The sequence below is a fragment of the Pseudophryne corroboree genome, chromosome 1, assembly GCF_028390025.1.
Source record: "Pseudophryne corroboree isolate aPseCor3 chromosome 1, aPseCor3.hap2, whole genome shotgun sequence".
Lineage (NCBI taxonomy): Eukaryota > Metazoa > Chordata > Amphibia > Anura > Myobatrachidae > Pseudophryne > Pseudophryne corroboree.
In genome coordinates this window covers 1,153,989,053-1,154,009,625 of record NC_086444.1, presented here as the reverse complement: position 1 = coordinate 1,154,009,625, position 20,573 = coordinate 1,153,989,053, and the positions used below count along the sequence as shown (strand labels likewise).

Sequence of the window (20,573 nt, the reverse complement as noted above, 5' to 3'; positions counted from 1 at the left end):
GCCTTTAAAATATCACAGAATTCATACCCAATAAAAAGGCAAAGTATTTCCTGTGACGACTAAGACATTCATCATGACATCATATAAATGACAGGCAGTCAGAATAGATTGGACTCTTTTGAATTTATATATTTAAACTATTTAAATAACTGGATTTCCATCTCTTCCATAGCAGATTGAGGCAAGGTGTATATAGCCAGTATGGATCTTGGTTTCATTACACGGTGCAAACTTTGTGCTTTACGGTCTCCATCAATATAAAACCTATGAGGAGGATCCAGTATGATGAGAGGTTGCGTCACGAATCGGGTGAATCCCAAAGTTTTCTAAGGTATTATATTCACCTAGCTATAAAGGGGCATTTCATTCCTTTCCGGTCATGCAATTGTAATGTGCAATGGAAAATGCTGCGCTCTATAAGAAACGGTTAACTAAATAATAAATGTGACCTACACCCAGTATAGATGAATGTTATGGTGCCCATACACTTGTGAGATAATCGGTGCTATCCTTCGATTTCGACCACATCTGTGAGAGAAATCGAAGGATTGTATGCACATTTTAGGTACCTTTCGACGCGATGCGCGGGCACTCCGGTTGAATTTCACGTCTCAAGATAGTATGTGCTGCACTTAATATTTATCGAATTGCAGTGGGATGGGCACCCGCCGGGAGCGGATGGAGGCTGCTCCCACTCGGCGGTGACGCGCCCATCACGCGATTACCATGCGATCTATCGCATGATTGCATGGTAATCACTTTGGCGGTTCAGGTGCGATTTCATCACACCTGAACTGCCGGTGCGATGCCCCGCGATGTTGCGTCGCGGGGCATCACACAAGTGTATGAACACCATTACTTTTACATTTGCGAACACACTAGGGAAGATGAGGCTCTACCAGCGAGACGTCTGTGCAGTCACATGGTTCTTCCTACCTGTCCGAATTACATTTGCGCATATTATATATCAACTACACATATTTCCCTTGTGTTATTACATTACGCACTGTAGAGGATTTCAGGTTAGGTTCCCTTATGTGGCATAGCCATCTATATCCTGCTGACCAATCGGCAGCTCCTGCCCTTACCTGGCTTCTCCCCACTGAGCTCTGTATGGATTCAAGAATAGCTACGCTGATTCAGCCTGTAACAGGCTCCGGTCAGCTTGTTCCTTAATGCAGCGTTTGTCACTATGGTTAGCGGCAGGAAGTCGGCTGTGGATGGGGAAAAAGGAAAGAAGCATTCCAAAGAGATCATGTTCATTAAAAATATACTCAGCTTGCCCGTGTTCCTGGAAGGTTTGCTGGGATCTCTGCAAATGCAGCAAATACGCAAGTGGTGTAAAGTGAAAGGTGGACTCTGGAATCCTGGGGACAGGGAATTAACAGTAACTAGAAGTTTCAATCTGTCCTAAACAGACAGCTGCACAAAGAAAAAACAAACAAATGGTCTGAAACTAGCGCTGTCCAGAATATAAAAGATCTCACTAGTTTTTGTGGAATCAAAATTGCCAAAGGGAATTGGAGAATGAGAGGTGTAGAGGACACCCTGGCCAGACTTAAGATGCAAACTATTTATCAGTTGAAAACACTTACACCGTTAGGGTTAAATATGGATTTTGAAACCAAGTGGTTTTTGTAGTATCTTTTTACTAAATGTCTTTTCTTCTATGTGTGTCTGTGTCCTTTTTGAGTATATACAGATCTATCAACATTTGGTGAACTTGGTATCCGTTGGATACGAAACACAGGAATTAATGTACCAGAAGACAATAAGGATTGGATGGATTTTGAGGACATCTCCTGGAAAGCAATATGAGATTGGAATCCCTATGTTTTTTACTGCTTTTTACTGTTCTTTTGGATTGTTTTGTTCTAATGCATTATGGATGATTTATTTGATGTGATAAGGAGTTCCTTCCAGCCGGCTAAGAAGGTGTGGGGAGGTACTTGTACTCCTGGAGAATTAATATCCTCCCGTTTTCTAGTTTTAATTACCCCCTCCTTTCAGGCTCTATCCAGCCTTCGGACATAGGATCCATTTAGTTTATGGTGTTTGACCATTTTATTCGGTTTCTTGGCCGGCTTGTGGAAATATGTTTTAAATTTTTCAGGCTCTTTGTAAAGCCGACGTTTAGATCCTGTTGCATGGCTTTTATACACGGGGCCATTGCAGAGTGAGAACTCCCACGGTATTGGAGGCTATGCACCATACAGGTATTTTCCGTTGGTGTATACCATCCGATCCCCTTAGATCTCAGGACCCGCTGGTTATTTTATGCTCCTTGGATGTAATGGATTCTTAAGTACATTTGTTCGTTTTTTTTATTATTCATTAGTATGCTATTTTCTTCCCTGCTGGAGTAAGACACCGGGCTTTAAAAGTCGGCTGGTTCATTTGTTTTATTTGTAAAGTATTATTTGTAATATTCGAGGTGTATGGTTTGTTAGTTAAACAGGTGGATTTTAATTGATGATTAGTCATGTGATCCAATTGAGGAGGGATAAAACCCCTGACTATCAGCAGAACGGCACTTCTTGACAAAGGTGAAAGTGTTCACAGAAACGCGTTGAAGCCGTTCGTTTTAGGAGGACTGTCGGTTAACCGGAGGAACGCTTGGGAGGCATTTTCTAGACTGTGTTTATCTTTGCACCACGGATCTGTGACTGCAGCCGGGACGTAGGTGTTAGTCCGTTTTCCATCCTGTTTGCTCCCAGGTTCACCGGGATATTGCCAGTCCTAGTTTTGCTCTGTATTATGTTTTTATGTGGAACTGTGGAATAAATCTGTCTTTGGATATCGTGGAGGATTTCTTGTTTATTGGGACCGGAGGATCCTAAAGATACGGTTACGTGCATGCGTGACAGAAATTCCATGTAAGTGTCAGACCATTTAGTATTGTTCAGCTATATCCCCCACTATAGAAGAGAGGACAGTGTTTAAAGATACCCTTATGTGCACTCGTGAAAGGAATAAAATGTAAGTTCCTTTCTAATGAAGTAAAGAACACGGATTTTTACTCTCTTGATAAGGATCATACACACTCCTCCGTCTTAGTGGGTGTTATACGTATGTCCAGATTATAAGATCCATATTCTGGACAGCGCTAGTTTCAGACCATTTGTTTGTTTTTTCTTTGTTAGCTTTCAAAGTGTTGGGTGTACTTTGTGTGTCTGAAACTTGCAGCCCATCTGATTTAGAAAGCGCAAGGTTGGCCTCATTACTATTTTGCAGACAGCTGCACAAGCCTCTCTGTTGTTCTAAATCCCAATATCTCTTGGTTTACGTGTCATTGTGTGCAATGCAACATAGATCATATAAATGTAACACAACTACAGCAACAGAAGAAAGCCATCCACAGCCCAAGTATTTTAAATACCAGTCTTTATTATTTATTTCTTTTTAAATAAATTGTAATATATATTTTGTTATAGATTTGCAGTTGCCAGCAATAGGTATGACACAATCTGTGTCAGTGTCCATGTGGTGTATAACGGACAGGGTACAACAAGAAAACATAATAGAACAGCACAGAGTCCACATCATAATATATTGCTATAATGAGATACAGTTTGCTAAACGTCACCTCTGCACACCGACTATGCCCGCGGGCTCCAATTCCCCGCAGGTCACAGTCCTGAGACATGTCTAAGTCAGTGTTTCACCTGCTCCCAATGCATTCGCTGCACTATATTAGCCAGACAGCTATCTTGTGGTTTCAATGAATATTCAGGGAAACACATTTCATTGAGAACTCGGAATATTACACCTGTGTGTAATAAATATTATATATAAATAGCGAAAATTAACATTTACCATTATAGTTGTGACACAGAATACCCAGGTTCAGCAGTGCAGTGATGTCCTCCCCATATGTATAATTAGATGCGTACGCTAACCTTTTCTTGTGTATCAGATCTCTGCCAGCAGAACCTACCCCTGCTGTCTCTTCCCCCCCCGTCAAACTTTTCTATAGCCCCGCCCAACTACTGGCAGCTTGCGCTGCAGAACTCCCCTGAGCATGCTCAGGATTACACGGTGACTGCATACAGGAAGTAACAATGCTCGGTTTCCCTTCAGAAGGAAAATTGTAGCGTTAAACAGGCAATTGGGACCATGCCAAATTTAAGGCTAATGTGATGTATTCTCGCTTGGGGTACTAGGAAACTGGTTTAGCTGCCAACTAGTTTATAAAAAAAAAAAAATTCAGTTTATTATCTCACCGAACGTGATGCCAGACCTCCTTCAGTATACATGGCATCTCCTGGTCCATCCAGGATAAGTGTAATTTACTTTTTTTGAAAGTATTAGTTTTAGCGAATAGAATCCTATCTAAAGCCGTACAACATAAAACGCAAGCTTCACTTACACCAAAACTGTTAAAAGTCATAACACAATAGTACAGTCAATAAAAACATCAATGTAAGAAAGTAGAAAATAAAGCCACACAAATTAAAAACTGGATGAAAAAAAGCAAAACAAATTTATTTAAATTAAATCCACAACATTTCTGATATTCATAATTTAAATTGGATTTAGAAAGAAAAAAAAAGTTGCGTCAAGTTATTGAGTGTTATTTCTGGAGTGCGGAGGTTCCATTCTGTGGTTTACTGATCATCTATAATCAGGGAGTGATTCACGCCCGTCTCCCAGGGACCGTGCAGATCTGCTAAAGCTATTGTGAGCTGTGCAGTCATTGATGAGAACATTCTATTCTTCATTTCCATCACTTGACTACAGAAAAGAAGTTCTAGATAAACACAAAGCCTTAACTCAGGTGTCCCAAGCAGGACCGCCTTTAGGACAGGGTTGTGGCGTTTGTTGCATTTATATCTTATTTTGTACTTTTAATTGTAATATTTCTCCAGTTTAGACATCACTCCCTGTTCTAGCCTACCTATGAAATATACAGGATATAAGCATGTATCTTACAGTTCCGTGCTCACGGAATTATTGTATTATACACAACGTACTCCGTTTCCAGTTAATATGGAAAATTTAATGAAAACTACATTAAATCAGCTAAACTACTAATCAAATGATTGAGGTGAAAGTCTTATTAATATACCTCCCAACATGACCGTCTCCAGGAGGGACACAATGCTCTACTTCTGGACTTCTCTCTTAATTTATGATTGCCATCACCTGTTTTGAACAGGTTAATGGATAAGAAAGGTGTTTCAGCACAGGTGATGGCAATCATACATTAAGAGAAAAGTCCAGGAGCAGAGCATCGTGTCCCTCCTGGAGAGGGTCATGTTGGGAGGTATGTATTAATATACTAAAATGCAGATTAAACTTGCCAAGAAAAAAAAAAAAAAAAACAATGGAGATCAGGGTTCTAATGAAATTAGCATGTCAGTAAAATTACTTACTGACAACCAGTCTTTGGTATCTAGGATGTGGGCGCACAGCACAGGTATAGCCTTATCTTATGAGATCTACTTTAGGCATCTGAGGACATGGCGCAAAAGGCACCGCAAGTATGAATACAATAATCAGATAAACCAGAATGTAAAACCAAGTACAGACCAACATCCTCTATACAGACACACAAGCATGAGTTACATTACTTTGATGAGAGCATTCAGCTCCATGATAAGTGCACTGGCCAACAGATTAAGAAAAAAACAAAACCATAAATCAATTGCAAAAAAACCCCAAAAAAACACATGTAACAAATTTAAATTTTTCACACAAAAAAAATATAATTTTTTTAATTTTAAACAAAAACCCAGTTATTTTATAGAACTTCCATCGCTAATGATGTAATTGTACTGTATAATGCGCTGTTCTGTGCAGGGGTTACATTCAGGTCAGTCTTCCAATATAGACGCTGCAGTAAAGGCCCAGATGATACACATCGGCAGATTAGGGGCCAATAATTCATTAAAAAAGCAAGGCAGTGTCCTTCTCCGATCATGAGGTGTAATCCCCATCCCCACAGCTAGAGGTCACTGCAGAGATTAGTTTCCTATTAACGGCTCCTTATAATAGAGTTTGCGCCAGTGGTTTCCAAACTTTTTTTGAATCACGGCGCCCTAGAATATCAGAATTTTTTTTCACGGGACCCCTAGGCCAAAAATTTCCTATTGAGAAATTTAGAAAGAAATATTACATTAAGTACATTGCGTTTATAGGTCATCCTTAGGATCAGTTGTGTGGTGAGGGACAAGATTTGTTTCTGTTTGGCCACATTTTATGACTGGCAGCCACCAGCACTGGTTTTGCCTATTATATTGACCATGAATAATTTGAATTGGTCCTGGACCACCAACCCAGGGCACCCCTGCAAGTGTCCCAAAGGCACCCCAGGGAGCCACGGCACACAGTTTGGGAACCTCTGGTTTACGTATAATATTAGGCAATATAGGAAAAGCTCAAAAGGTCTTCGGCCTAAAGACACTTTTCGAACCATAAGGAGATTTTGTCTGCATCATACATCAAACGATTTTAAAAAGGTATTAGTAATGAGAGTAGCATTGACACTAAAGCAAATTTTAATTTCATCTTCTGATCCTGACGGTCGCTTTTGGCAATCTACATTCAGATAGCTTTAAAAAAAGAAGGCAAGGCTCCCTGTATGGGAGCTTAGAAGTTTTGCTACACATTAAAGCAAACCGCTAATTCAAGTTTCATTATAAAACACAAAAACCACAACAAAAACAGTAATGTGAAGAAAAAAAAGTTGCGCTTTTAGAAACAAATGTATTTCCGGATTAGTGGTCCCCTAAGTGTAGCATGACCCTACTCTAATACAACTGAATATTTCTCATGAACACCATTGGTTTAAGGAAGTTCTTTAAAATAAGTAAATACATTGCAATCCCTATGAAAGGAAGTGTACATTCAGAAGGATATGTTTTACAGACATTGTTCTCATTTCTTATGAAAGCAGCAGTTACACTCTGTACAGACTTAAAGCAAGCCAAATAAACTGTTCTAGTTTAATTATCTACCTAAATACCTGTCAGACGCCTGAAGGTATTGGGAACATTGGGTCTGATTCATGTTTGTAAGTAAAGCAAAAAAAACAAGCAACTGTGCAAAACTAAATTAGATTTGGATGCGTTATATTTTTTCTGTGCAGGATGAATACTGTCTGCTTTTGCATGTAGCCCACAGATACTTGACAGCTTTATTTTTTTACACTGCAATTTAGATTTCAGTTTGGACACGCCCCACCCTCATCTAACTCTCTCTGCACACGTTACATCTGCCCCACCAGCAGTGCAGCATGGTTTTGCTTGCTTTATTCTTTACTTACAAACATGAATCCGGCCCTTTATTTCGCACCAGACCCAAACAAGATTTACTAATAGTATAAAATGACTGGACGCAATATACTAGCCAGTGAGAGATTATAAAGTACTGCTGTAATAAAATGCGTGGAAATAAAAAGACATTCCTGGCGCTGAACTCAAAAAAGCACCGCAGGTTTGTTCCCGGAATAAATAGCAGGATTTTTATATTCTATGAATGAAGGCAATTTCTCGAAAAAAAAAAAAAAATCATAAAAGAAATAAAAAAATAAGCAAATACTAAACCACAGTAATAGACTCTCTGCCGGCAAGGCAGCCTCATGAATTTAAATTAAAATTCAAATATATAGAGAGATAGATTTATTATATATATAAAAAAAGGCCAATATACAACACAAGAGCGTCAAAAAAAAAAAAAAAGAGCAATACTTAAAAGGTTTCAATCTTAAATGCTCACAGAACCAGCGGTGAAATGACGCAAAGGCTCTGCTATACACCTAAACACTAAACCAAAAATGGAGGGATGCGTTAACTAAATAAAAGAAATTACAAAATTTTTTAATTGTGCTTTGTGATTTTATATCATTTTGCCGCTCTATTTATGATTTCCAATTTTTATTTTTTTTTATTTTTTTTAGGGTGACCAAATAGAAAAAAATAAAAATACAATTTGCAGTAGTCTCGTTTAGGGAAAAAATAAAAAGCCTGATACTGATGGAATGATCGTAAATGACTAGAGGAAGCCTTTATTTCACTCCATAACAGTGCATATTAATGTCGCTTGGCAATTAAATCACCTGAAAACCATTGGAAACCACGTAGTGGCGCCTTGAATGACTGACAAGATGTGCAAGAACACGTGGATCTGATGTCATCTGGCTTCCAGGCTTAATTCTGCACTTCGGCCGCTTGCTCCTTCTCTGCTTTTTCCTTTGCTTTCTCCTTCTCTACCAGCTTGTCTTCTTTCTGCAGAAGCTCCATAATCTCAGCCACTTGGCTGGTGGAGATGTCGATGTCCTCCTTGTCGATCAGTTCCACTACCTGAGGATACAAGATGTGCTTAATAAAAGGTTTACTGGTCCTCAATAATCAGGGAGTCTTCATCTGCTGTGTACCCATCACTTTCACAGTCCCTTATATTGCTGAGTGATCGTTTTTTATAGGGCGCCACAATTGGCCAGCAGCGCCGCCCTACGCATTACCAGCAAAGAAACTCAGGGCCTCAGACCTCAGGGTGGTCTTATTACAATCTGGTTATTACAGGTTGAGCTAGTGTGAGATAGTGCACCTGCTACTTTTTTCCTCTGGTCTTATTACAATCCTTTGCACAATAATTCCACATCCTCATATTATCCCAAAGACGGCATAACTACTGGCTGATATGACATGCACCTTTATGTTCCTATGTTGAACTTACAACCATTAACAGGAAGATGTATCAAGAATGGAGAGTCACCCAACGTAACAAATCAGCGCCTGTTATTATACAGACTGTGCCAGATAAATGACAGGAGCTCAGTGGTTGTTTTGGGGCGACTAGTCCACTTTATCTTTCTCCAAGACTTCATGCATCTGCACCCTAATACTTGTGCAGAGAGAATAAACCTTTTAAAACCAGATTCATTCAATATCTGATATTAACTTTAAATGTAGTGTTAGAGGCTCTTGTTACTATTTCGTATCTGTGCCCTCTACAGTACCCTGCATGATATTTATTACCATCAGTCAGGTTTTCACTCGAAAAGGAAGCCGTCACAGAACTACATAGATGCGGTTACATAGCACTTCCTATACCGAGTAACACAGCTGTAGCCAACATTCATGAGCCTCAATAAGGGTGAGATATACAGAGATCGCTAGACAGATATATATATATATATATATATATATATATATATATATATATACACACACATACACACACACATACAAACAAATCTAGAAAACCACAGCACTCGCCACCCCAGAAGCGGGGTGCAATATCTGCACTCACCACTTATAGGGTGGGGTGCATGCAGCCCATGGCCACCAACCCTAATATATACAAACAGAAAGTTCAGCACTCACCATAGCAAGCTCACCTATCCTCACAACATCAATAAATAAATGATGGGGGTTTAGTTAGTGAATTGGCCAATGCACGGAAGCCTGCATACTGCTCGCCAAGGTACCCCATCTTCATGCAGGTCCTACACTATCACAAAGTCTCTTATTGATGTTGTGAGGATAAGTGAGCTTGCTATGGTGAGTGCTGAACTTTCTGTTTGTGTATATATATATATATATATATATATATATATATATATATATATATATATACACACACACACACACACACACACACACACACACAGATGTGTCCACTTACTGTACATCTTTGCTATTTTGCTCAATTTGGCACAACATGCAAAACACGGCCAAGCTGTTTTTCATGAGTAGCGAGTGGATGGATTTTAAAATATTTGTTAGCCATAAAAGAATATGTATGAACATATTAAAGAAGCGAATTAAGAAAAATCACAAGGCATGGCTAATTATCTCAGTCTATGGCATGCAAGACCATGCCATACATGGCGGGATATTGCAAAGATGTATGTGGACAAGTGTGTGTGTGTGTGTGTGTGTGTGTGTGTGTGTGTGTATATGTATATATATATATATATATATATATATATATATATATATATATATAGATATAGAGAGAGAGGGAGGGATACATTCCCAGGGGGAGCTGCACTCGCAATCTTCCTGATTTGCGCCAGCTGGGGTGCCAGTCCTTAAGAAACGATTATTGCAGATTGATCCAATACAGAGTCTATATAGATGAAGTGCACTCACCAGGATAGTTTATAAATGCAGAAATTCACATATTTATTTTTATGCAGTCAGACTGCATAAAAACAAATATATGTGAATTTTTGTTTTTATAAACTAGCCTGGTGAGTGCACTTCATCTATACAGACTCTATAGAGACTGATAGGCCCTACACACATGCCGATATCACTGCACGATATGAACGATCTCGTTCATTAATGAACGAGATAACATTCATATCGTGCAGTGTGGAGTCACCAGCGATGAACGATGCGCGGCCCCGCGCTCGTTCATCGCTGGTGACATGTCGGCTGTGCATGCAGGCCAATATGGACGAGATCGTCCATATTTGCCTGCACATCTATGGAGCCGGGTGACGGGGGGAGTGAAGAAACTTCACTCCCATGCCGCCGGGTCGCCCGTCGGCCGTATCGGCCGTCGGGCACCTCGGCGGCACATCGCCTAATGTGTAGGGCGCAATAGGGGTATATTCAATTGAAGTCAAAAGCTGCCGTCTGTCGGAAAGACTACAGTTTTCTACTTTTTTAGGTCCCTGTGGCTCTCCCCCGTCTCCTCCTCTCTGCTCCCTCATCTCAATTCAACTTTTTTAAAAGTCGAATTGAGATGACCATTTGAATAGCCCTGGTGAGATCCACTCCGACAAATGCATGTCGGAATGGATCTGACTTCAAATGAATATACCCCATAACATATATATATATATGCATTTAGGAGACCAATGCCAGAATCCTGACATTTTACCGGCAGCCACAACCATCACGCCACCAATCGAGTGGGAATAGAACCTGTGCCCAAAGCGTGGTGAGCGCCGCAAACCCGTGAGGGGACTCTGTGCCGGTATACCGCACCTACATACAAGCAAGGGGTCTGAGGCAGCACTCAGTCCAGAAAATCACAGTGCAGTGCAGGGTCCAAACAAATCAATACATTCAGCCACCTCATTCACCACAGTAAAGGGGAGTACACACGGAGAGATCCGTGCTTAAAATCTAAGCAATCTGACTAGAATGTTCAGATTTTAAGCAGGGATCTGTCGTGTGTATGCCCCCAGCGATAGCGATGTGCGGCCAATGTCGTATAAATGCACTTCTGACTATGTGTGACCCTGTAGAAAAAATAGCTGACAAAAATCATATGTTCTCAACCAGTCTGTGTGTCTTACTGCTTAACAATCCAAAGCCGAACGTTTATCTTTAATCTTTTTCTTCACAACCGCGTTGCAGAAATGTATTGTACCATCTCCATGAGGGCATGAGGTAAAGGCCTTTTTATCAGAAGTTATTCTGGTGACCCAAACTATTTGTGAGTATGGCAACCCACTTTTGAGGGGTCTAGGATGGAAACGGTCTGCAGCCAACACAGTATTCTGATCCGTCAGTTTATTATGTACCCTGGGTAAAAAATACACAAAAGGTACAACCGGATGTTGATACAAAGATTCTGCTGTATTATCATCAATCCATTAATTAAGGCACATCTTAACGATGTTAACAATTTCCCTTTTGTAAGCTACAATAGGGTCACAGGTTAGTTTCTGGTAACAATGGGGGCAGATGTATTAAGCCTGGAGAAGTGATAAAGCAGTGATAAGTGGAAGGTGATAACGCATCAGCCAGTCTGCTCTAATATGTAAATTTATATATTGGAGCTGATTGGCTGGTGCGTTATCACCTTCCACTTATCACTGCTTTATCACTTCTCCAGGCTTAATACATCTGCCCAGGGCCGGTGCAAGGTTTCTCGGCACCCTAGGCAAAACTTCTGCCTACTGCTCCTTCCCCCTACCCACCCTTCAGATGAAAGGCATGCTGCGGCTCTCCCCCACCCCCAGTTTGTTGCATGGCTGCTCTCTTTTCCCCATCTCCCCAGTCTGTGTGGCAGGGACGTGCAGTCAGGGGAGGCAGTGCCTCCCCTGTCATAATGATTAAAATAATAAAAAGAAGATATTTATAACACAGTCTGTTATAAATATATTTTTTCATTATTTTAATAATTCCCCCCCCTGTGGCTGCTTGTGAGGGTGGGAGGCAGCGGGAGAGGTGCCTCCAGCTGCTAACATTAAAAGTCCGGGCAGCAGGGGGCGTGCAGGGGGCGGGGCGCAGCAATGGGCTGTGAAAGCCCATTGAAAATGAATGGAGAAGCGGCACCTATACTGGTGCCGCAATGACAGGGGCGTGCATTCAGCCCCGATGAATGCACACCCCTGTCAGTGCCCCAGATGTGATTGGCCCAGCGGATCCAGTGCTGGATCCGCTGTCCAATCACTAGCGAGCCCCCTTCCCGGCTGCAGCAGGCGCCGTGGGCGCCCGCTGCAGCCAGCGCCGCTACTGTGGGAGAGACGTCATGAGTCATGACGTCTCTCCCATAGTACAGCAGAGATGAGCCGGCGGACGGAGATGGAGGACAGCGCTGCAGGTAAGTATGTGTATGTTTTTTTTTTTTTAATGTGTTTGTGTTGGGGGCAGCAACAGGGGCACAGCAACTGGGGGGCGCAACAACAAGGGGCACAGCAACAGGGGCACAGCAACTGGGGGGCGCAACAACAAGGGGCACAGCAACTGGGGGGCGCAACAACAAGGGGCACAACAACAGGGGCACAGCAACTGGGGGGCGCAACAACAAGGGGCACAGCAACAGGGGCACAGCAACCGGGGGGCACAACAACAAGGGGCACAGCAACAGGGGCACAGCAACAGGGGCACAGCAACAGGGGCACAATTACAAGGGGCACAGCAAAAGGGGCACAATTACAAGGGGCACAGCAAATGGGGGCACAGCAACTGGGGGGCACAGCAACTGGGGGGCACAATTACAAGGGGCACAGCAACTGGGGGGCTCAACTACAAGGGGCACAGCAACTGGGGGGCACAACTACAAGGGGCACAATTACAGGGGTCACAGCTACTGGGGGCACAGCTACTGGGGGAAAAGCGACAGGGGGCACAACTACTTCGGGCACAGCTAGGGGGCACAGCTATTGGGGGCAAAGCTACAAGGGGCACAGCGACTGGGGTCACAACTACTGGGGGCACAGCGACTGGGGGCACAACTACTTCGGGCACAGCTAGGGGGCAAAGCTACAAGGGGCACAGTGACTGGGGTCACAACTACTGGGGGCACAAAGACTGGGGGCAAAGTTACAGGGGCCACAGCGACTGGGGGCACAACTACAAGGGGCACTTCTGCAAGGGGCACAGCTACAACGGGCACAGCTACAGGGGTCACAACTACTGGGGGCACAGCCACAAGGGGCAAAGCTACAGGGGGCACAGCTACAAGGGGCAAAGCGACTGGGGGCACAACTACAGGGGTCACAACTACTCGGGGCACTGCTACTGGGGGCACTGCTACAGGGGGCAAAGCTACTAGGGGTACAGCTACTAGGCTCACAACTATTGGGGGAGCCTGCTCCATCATCCCAGCTAGCAGCAGCACTCTCCCCTGTCTGTGCTAACGTCCTCCCGCGTCAGCGAGTGTATAATATTCATTAATTTCTCTCTCTCCTCCTGTGGATTACTTTGTTTGTAAGTATAATTTTCATTTTTACAGGAACCACCTATTGGATTCTACTGGACAAGTGGACGTGACCGGTGTGGGATGTAGGTAAGTAATCTCTCTCTCATTTTTACAGGAACCACCTATTGGATTCTACATGGACAAGTGGACGTGATCGGCGTGGGATGTAGGTAAGTATGTGTGAGTGTGTAAGTGTGTTTTAATAAATTTTTACTTTCACGGTGTGTGTGTGTTGTGTTTTTATTTGGGTATTTTTTGTTGTTGTAGAACTACAGGTACCAGCGGGCCTGTTATTTCCCCGCATGCCGGCACTTGAGGTTCTCCAAGTACCAGCAAGCGGGGGAGGCTTGCTGGGCCTTGTAGTTCCACAACAAAAAACAATATTCTTTTTTATACACACTTATGACTATCAGCCCGGCACCCACCACCCAGGGGTGCTGGGGACAGCCTCGGGCTTCACCCCTGACCCTTGGGTGCCTGGAGGGGGGGGACCTCTTGATTTAAGGGGTCCCAACTCCTCCAGGGAACCCCGGCCAGGGGTGACTAGTTGGGGGGGTAATGCCACGGCCGCAGGGACCTACATAAATGTGTCCCCCGGCTGCGGCATTATGTCCCTGGCTAGTGGAGCCCGGTGCTGGTTTTAAAAATACGGGGGACCCCTACATCTTTTGTCCCCCGTATTTTTGGAACCAGGACCGGTCTAAGAGCCCGGTGCTGGTTGTCTAAATATGGGGAACCCCTGTCCAATTTTTTCCCAGTATTTAAACAACCAGGACCGGCTCAAAGAAGGAAGGGGGACCTCACGCATTTTTTTTTTTTTACATTTTTTAACCCATTCAGATCCTTCTCCATTAAGTTAATGGAAGCCCTGGACAAAAAAATTGCATTCATGTCCTCCTCCCACTCCCTTCCCAAACACTAATTTTTATTTTTTTTTCTATAAAAATGTACAATATATCACAAGTATGATGAGCAGGCAGGCAGCGGGCATTGGCGGCATCGGACTGAGGTGCAAATTAGTGGCGGAGGGCTGGGTCAGTTGATGGTGGGCTAGTTTGTAAGCCAATGGCGGTGGCAGCAGGCATCGGCTCAGTGGCAGTAGCGGGCATTGGCTCGGCGGCGGTAGGGGTCATCAGCAGGATTCGGCGGACATTATGGCTGTAGTGCCTCACCAGCCTCTGACCTCACCGCACGCCACTGCTGTGTGGGTGCCTGCTGTTCTCACCCCCCCCCCCCCCACTCTGTTAAAAGTCTGCTGTCCTATCCCCCCCACCATCTGTATGCATGCTGCTGCTCATCCCCCCCAAACTGTGTCCATGCCTGCTGCTCATCTCCTCACCCCCCCCCCCCCTCTCAGTGGGCTCAAATGCAGAGAGTGCACTGTGCAGCCACCTTACCTGCAGGCTGCGATGCAGAGTTGGGACTGAGTAGTCTGTGAAAGAGCCTGGAATGAAGAGCAGTGCTGCTTGTCACCCCCAGCCAGGACTCCAGGAGCTGTCACAGTTACTGCCTGTGCCTTGTGGAGGTGGAGCTGGAGGCTGCAATACAGGAGCTTAGCAGTCACGGCTACTGTAAGATACGAGTCCTGGGAGGATTGCAGCGGCTGTGAAAGATAGGACCACACTACCTTTTTCAGGCAGCTGTAGCAGGCCGCCCCCTCAGGTCCCGGCGCCCCTAGGCAGCTGCCTAAAGCTGCCTAGTGGAAGCTCCGGCCCTGCATCTGCCCCTGGGTATCAGAGAGCTGCCTATATACCTGCATGATACAGTCAATTTTGTTCCTAATCACCTTTATCGGCGGGGTGGACGGTGATTGCATTATTATTCCTCCAATTATGTATTGCTAAAATTTGCACTTTTGTGGAAAGTTTGGAAAGTTTTTATGATTTTTTTTTTTTAGGTATGGTATGACGTTTTGTTTGAATTCATAAAATGTACTTTTTTGAAAATTAAAACCAAAATAAGGTTGATGTTTTAGCAGTCTCTGAAACTTAAAAAGATCTATTTCTAGATCAAAAGCACTCTATTTAAATGTAAGAACTTTCCATAACTTAACATTAGTAGGTTCCTAACTGGATAAAAGAAACTACCTACTGCTGGGTTTTTTTGTATTTGGTTTTGTTCTGTCCTTCTCTTGCACCTTGCTCTGCCCCCTACGTCTACAAGGGTTCTGCCTGCCTGTTTGTATTTGCTGCGTATGGCAACAGGTTCTTTTCATAAAGGGCGTTGAGCCTGTACTGTGAGAATGGGATGGTATCGGAATCCCAGCATTCAAAATAACGACAGCGTCATCCTGAAGCTCAGGATCCCGACACCTATTGGGTAAGTTAACTACCCCTAACCCTCCTTTCCAGAAGCCTGACCCTAACCGTAAGGCTGGTGTGATGTGCACCCGATATATCATCCGATCCAATATATCGTTCACATCGTTCAGTGTGTATTCACTAGTTAATGATGCGTGCTCCGGCAGGACGTTAACGATGTACAATATCTTTAGTTTTCACCTTGAAATCTAAAGATATTGTACAAGACGGCAAGCACCTGGATGTGGGTGCATGCTGTCACTGACGAGAAGAAAATAATATCGTTCAGTGTGTATGAACGATATCGTTTGCGGGGTGGATCTTGTATGATGTCACATCGGCAAGCGGGTACCCAGCCTAACCCTCCCCAGTGGTGCCTAACATTAACTCCCCCTCCCCACTATCTACACCTAACCCTCCCCCTGCAGTCTCACCCTAACCTCCACTCGCGAATTACAAGTGTGGAGTTCTGGCAGACCGCGATCAGGATTCCGCCGTCGGCATTTCAATGTCAAAATGCAAGGTCGTGATTCCAGCATCGGTATTCCGACTGCCGGGATTCTGACTGGATGCAGTCTGATTCCCCGGCCAGCTTATACCCAGAGTTAGCACTCCTGTACCCCCTAGTGGACGACGAAGGAAAAATCTATTTTATTCATTTTTTTAAACCCTGTGTGACCCGCCAGGGACGTCTAATAATGCCAAATACCCACTGGTAAACGGTGTTCTTAATATTCCTTACAGACTTTTAATATTTACTCTTTTTAAAAGCCAAATGCTCAGACCTTAATATATATGAAAAACGCTGCTGCATTACTTGCTCTGGGAATCCCAGTACACTCGAGCACATACCTTTGCCACATCGTCAAGGTCTATCTTCCCGTCCCGGTTTTCATCCAAGGCCTCAGCCAGTCTCAAGAGCTTTTGCTCCGGGATGTTCTGAATGTGTCTCATGATGTTTATGAGTTCGTTGATGCTGACCAGATTTTCCCTAAAGGCGAAATACAATCTGTGTACAGCAAACAGTTATAGCCATTAAAACGAGCAGAAAGTAGCAAGAACATAAACGTTTAAAAGGAAGCAGGGGAGTGGCAATTATGCCAGGGGACCTCTGATGATTGCGGATCACAACAGACCTGAAAGTGATTGTATGGTCATGACACAACAACGTGCACACAAAATCACGGCAGACGGAGCAGGGAGCAAGAAAGCAAGCGACACAATGAATTGAATTGGGAGAGGCCATCCGTCACCACTCATCCCTCATAAGGCGTCAGTAACACTGACAGTCAAAGCTCTTCACATATTCAATATCGATGGTGCCCTTTTAATGCAACGATGGAGGCCAATAGACCTTCCTAGTACAGGAAGTCAGCAGCAATATGCTTTACAGCTCATCTGATGTTCGCTCAGATTTCTCTAAAGCTCTCAAAGAGAAGTCCCGTTCACATCACCACTACATGACTGGAATGACTGCTGCCACTAGGAGAAGAGAGCTGGCATTCCTCCACAGACTGAAGGGTCAGCAGACGTCTCAGGGCTTTCACAAAGTCAGCAGAATGCATTTGTGAGTTAGGCACCATTTTTTAGAAGCCATTTTACATTTTTAGACTTTAGAAAGTGACAAAATGCAACATCCTTCCATACACTTAATTCAGAGCTGAAACACTTATGTGCAATCCAAGACACAGCATTTCCCACTGAAAGTTATGTTATTAAGGGGGAGATGCATCAAAACTTAGGGGCAGATGTATTAAGCCTTGAGAAGATAATGCACCAGCCAATCAGCTCCTGTCAATTTACATATTGCAGCCGATTGGTTTTATCACTCCTTTATCCCTTCTTCAGGCTTAATACATCTGCCCCTTAGAGGGATAAAGTACTAGTAACCAAGCAGCTTCCGTCATCTTACAGGCTTTTGAAAAATGAGTTAGTAGCAGATTGGTTGGTACTTTATTTCTCTCAAAGCTTTGATACATCTCCCCCGAAATGAGCGCACACATTCATTCACATTGCCGCTCAGCCATAGCATGAAGAAATGAGTCTAATCTGCAGAGCAGTATTTGGAAGACTATTGGAATTAAATCTAGATCCAGTGCCTAAGAAAGTGACAAACACCCGAAACTTACCCAACAGGTGGGGCAAGGCCACCTCCCGTGTGTTCATCCAACACCTGGTCTTCGTTCTCTAGCTCAGTTATGATTTTGTCGATCTGACCAATCATGCGGTTCACACGCTTCGTTAGTCTCTTGCTTGCCTTGGTTTCCTCCACAACAGTCTCTTGTCCAGACTTTGAAAGCTCTTTCTTTATTTCCTCCAGATCCTGTAACAGGGACACACATGAATTACCCACCTCATTCAGGCCAAGGGGCAGGGAGAAGACCAGCACAAGCAACTCGCACCCTTGATGAACACCTTATGCTTTTATTATAACACAGTCTTATCTGAATAAGTCTCTATCAAAGTCTTATTTCTACCCCACTCTGTACTGCAAAAAAGTTTAAGGTCCATCATATTCATGGGGGATGGGGGATCTCATGCACTAATACTACACGCGTTATCCGGGCAGGAAAGCCCTACTTGCTTTTGGTCAAGTTCCACAGAGGTCTCAAAGAAAAATAATGAATGATCAAAGGGTTGAATATGTGTGGAGGCCCACATTACCCAAACTTCTAATAGGACCTTGCGGCTAATTGAATGTGCCAAACAAATTGATCACCCTTTTCTGTAGCCATTCCTTGGTTGGCTTGAATGTACGCTTTGGGTCATTAACATGTTGGAAGGTGAAATTGGGATTTTTGTTTACTTACCGTAAAATCTCTTTCTCTGAGTCCATCTGGGGGACGCTGCGCCGTTACTTGTGGGTTAGAGGTGTGTGGTAGTGGAGTTTGGCACAGAATCTATCTAAAGCTGACTCCTCCCCCCTCTAACCCCTCCCATCTCCTTCCTGCTCAGCCATATTCAGTTAACGTTTAGCCAAGCCAAAGGAGATAGACCAGAATAAAAAAATTAACCAATTAAACCAGACAAACTATGGGAGGGATCGCAGCGTCCCCCAGATGGACTCAGAGAAAGAGATTTTACGGTAAGTAAACAAAAATCCCAATTTCTCTGTCCTCCATCTGGGGGACGCTGCGCCGTTACTTGTGGGATTTCCCAAAGCAAGCTAATGAGAGGAGGGAGACGGTGACGGCATAGCCGTCTTCAATATACGACGCCCAACAGAGGCAGTCTCCAAACCAAAAGTATGAAAATGATAAAACTTTGTGAAAGTATGAACTGACGACCAGGTCGCTGCTCTGCACAGCTGCTCAACAGATGCACCACCGCGAACAGCCCAAGAAGCTCCAACAGCTCTAGTCGAATGAGCCCTAATTGAGTCAGGAACCGAAACATGAGAAGACAGGTAAGCCTGTCTTATGGCCGAAGTTATCCAACGGGCCACAGTATTTTTGGAGGCCGGCCAACCTCGTTTTGGAACATCAATTAAAACCAGTAAGTTATCCGTGCGACGGAATGACTTTGTGCGAGACAAATAGATACGTAAGGCTCGAACCACATCCAGAAGAGCCAAATGAGAGTCCTCCCCAGAAGAAGATGTCGGAGTAAAGGCAGGAAGTACAATGTCCTGATTTAAATGGAATGCTGAAACAACCTTTGGAAGGAAAGAAGGTTTAGTCCGTAGAACCACCCGGTTCTCATGAAACACTAACAAGGGGGGTCTGCAAGAAAGGGCCGCCAACTCAGATACTCGTCTAGCTGAGGCAATAGCCAACAGAAAAACAACTTTCTGTGTCAGATAACGGAGTTCAACTGATTCTAAAGGTTCAAATGGAGAGGTCTGAAGAGCCGTAAGGACCAAGTTTAAATCCCAGGGAGGAACCGGAGGGACAAAAGGTGGTTGAATCCGAAGTACTCCCTGCAGGAATGTTTGAACCTCTGGAATATTTGCTAGTTTCTTCTGAAAAAGAACCGATAAAGCTGAAACCTGACCCTTTAGTGAAGAAAGCTTTAGGCCCTTGTCGAGACCCTCCTGAAGGAAAGAGAGTAGGCGAGGTAGTCTAAACAAATGCGGAGTCAGTCTCCGTTTTTCGCACCATGCAATGTAAATACGCCATATTCTATGGTAAATGCCTGAGGTCACCGGTTTCCTAGCTCGAATCATCGTCTGGACAACCGATCGAGAAAGACCTTTTGCCTTCAAAATCTTGGATTCAAGAGCCAAGCCGTCAAAGCCATCCGATGTAAATCTGGGTGGCGACAAGGTCCTTGAAGAAGCAGATCTGGTCGCAGAGGTAGACGAAAGGGATCTCCGACTACCATACTGCGCAGAAGAGTGTACCACTGTCGACGCGGCCAATCTGGAGTCACTAGAATCACTGCGAGACCCTCTCGCCGAATGCGTTGGAGTAGACGCGGAATCAGTGGGATTGGCGGAAACACATATCCCAGTTGAAACTGCCATGGGGCAGTAAGAGCATCGATCAGGATTGCCTGTGGATCCTGAGTCCTTGCTCCGTAGTGAGGAAGTTTCGCGTTGAGGCGAGACGCCATCAGGTCTATGTCTGGCATTCCCCATCGATCCACTAGAGAGAGAAACACTTCCTGATGAAGTTCCCATTCCCCCGGATGAATCGTGTGACGACTCAAAAAGTCTGC

General features: G+C 44.0%; 1 protein-coding gene across 3 annotated transcripts in view; it reads right to left on the bottom strand.

Moving 5' to 3' along the window:
- Positions 1–4,460: 4,460 nt before the first annotated feature.
- LETM1 (leucine zipper and EF-hand containing transmembrane protein 1) overlaps positions 4,461–20,573 on the bottom strand; it is a 140,186-nt gene continuing 124,073 nt past the window's right edge. For 2 of the 3 annotated variants that reach the window (XM_063924802.1, XM_063924809.1), the window contains 3 exons: positions 18,044–18,237; positions 16,767–16,923; positions 4,461–8,303 (listed from right to left, as the gene is read on the bottom strand). In XM_063924802.1, the coding sequence (XP_063780872.1) occupies positions 8,151–8,303; positions 16,767–16,923; positions 18,044–18,237 (504 nt within the window). In that variant the 3' untranslated portion in view covers positions 4,461–8,150. The remainder of the gene's footprint in view (positions 8,304–16,766; positions 16,924–18,043; positions 18,238–20,573) is intronic. The other variant, XM_063924806.1, reaches the window with a different exon arrangement.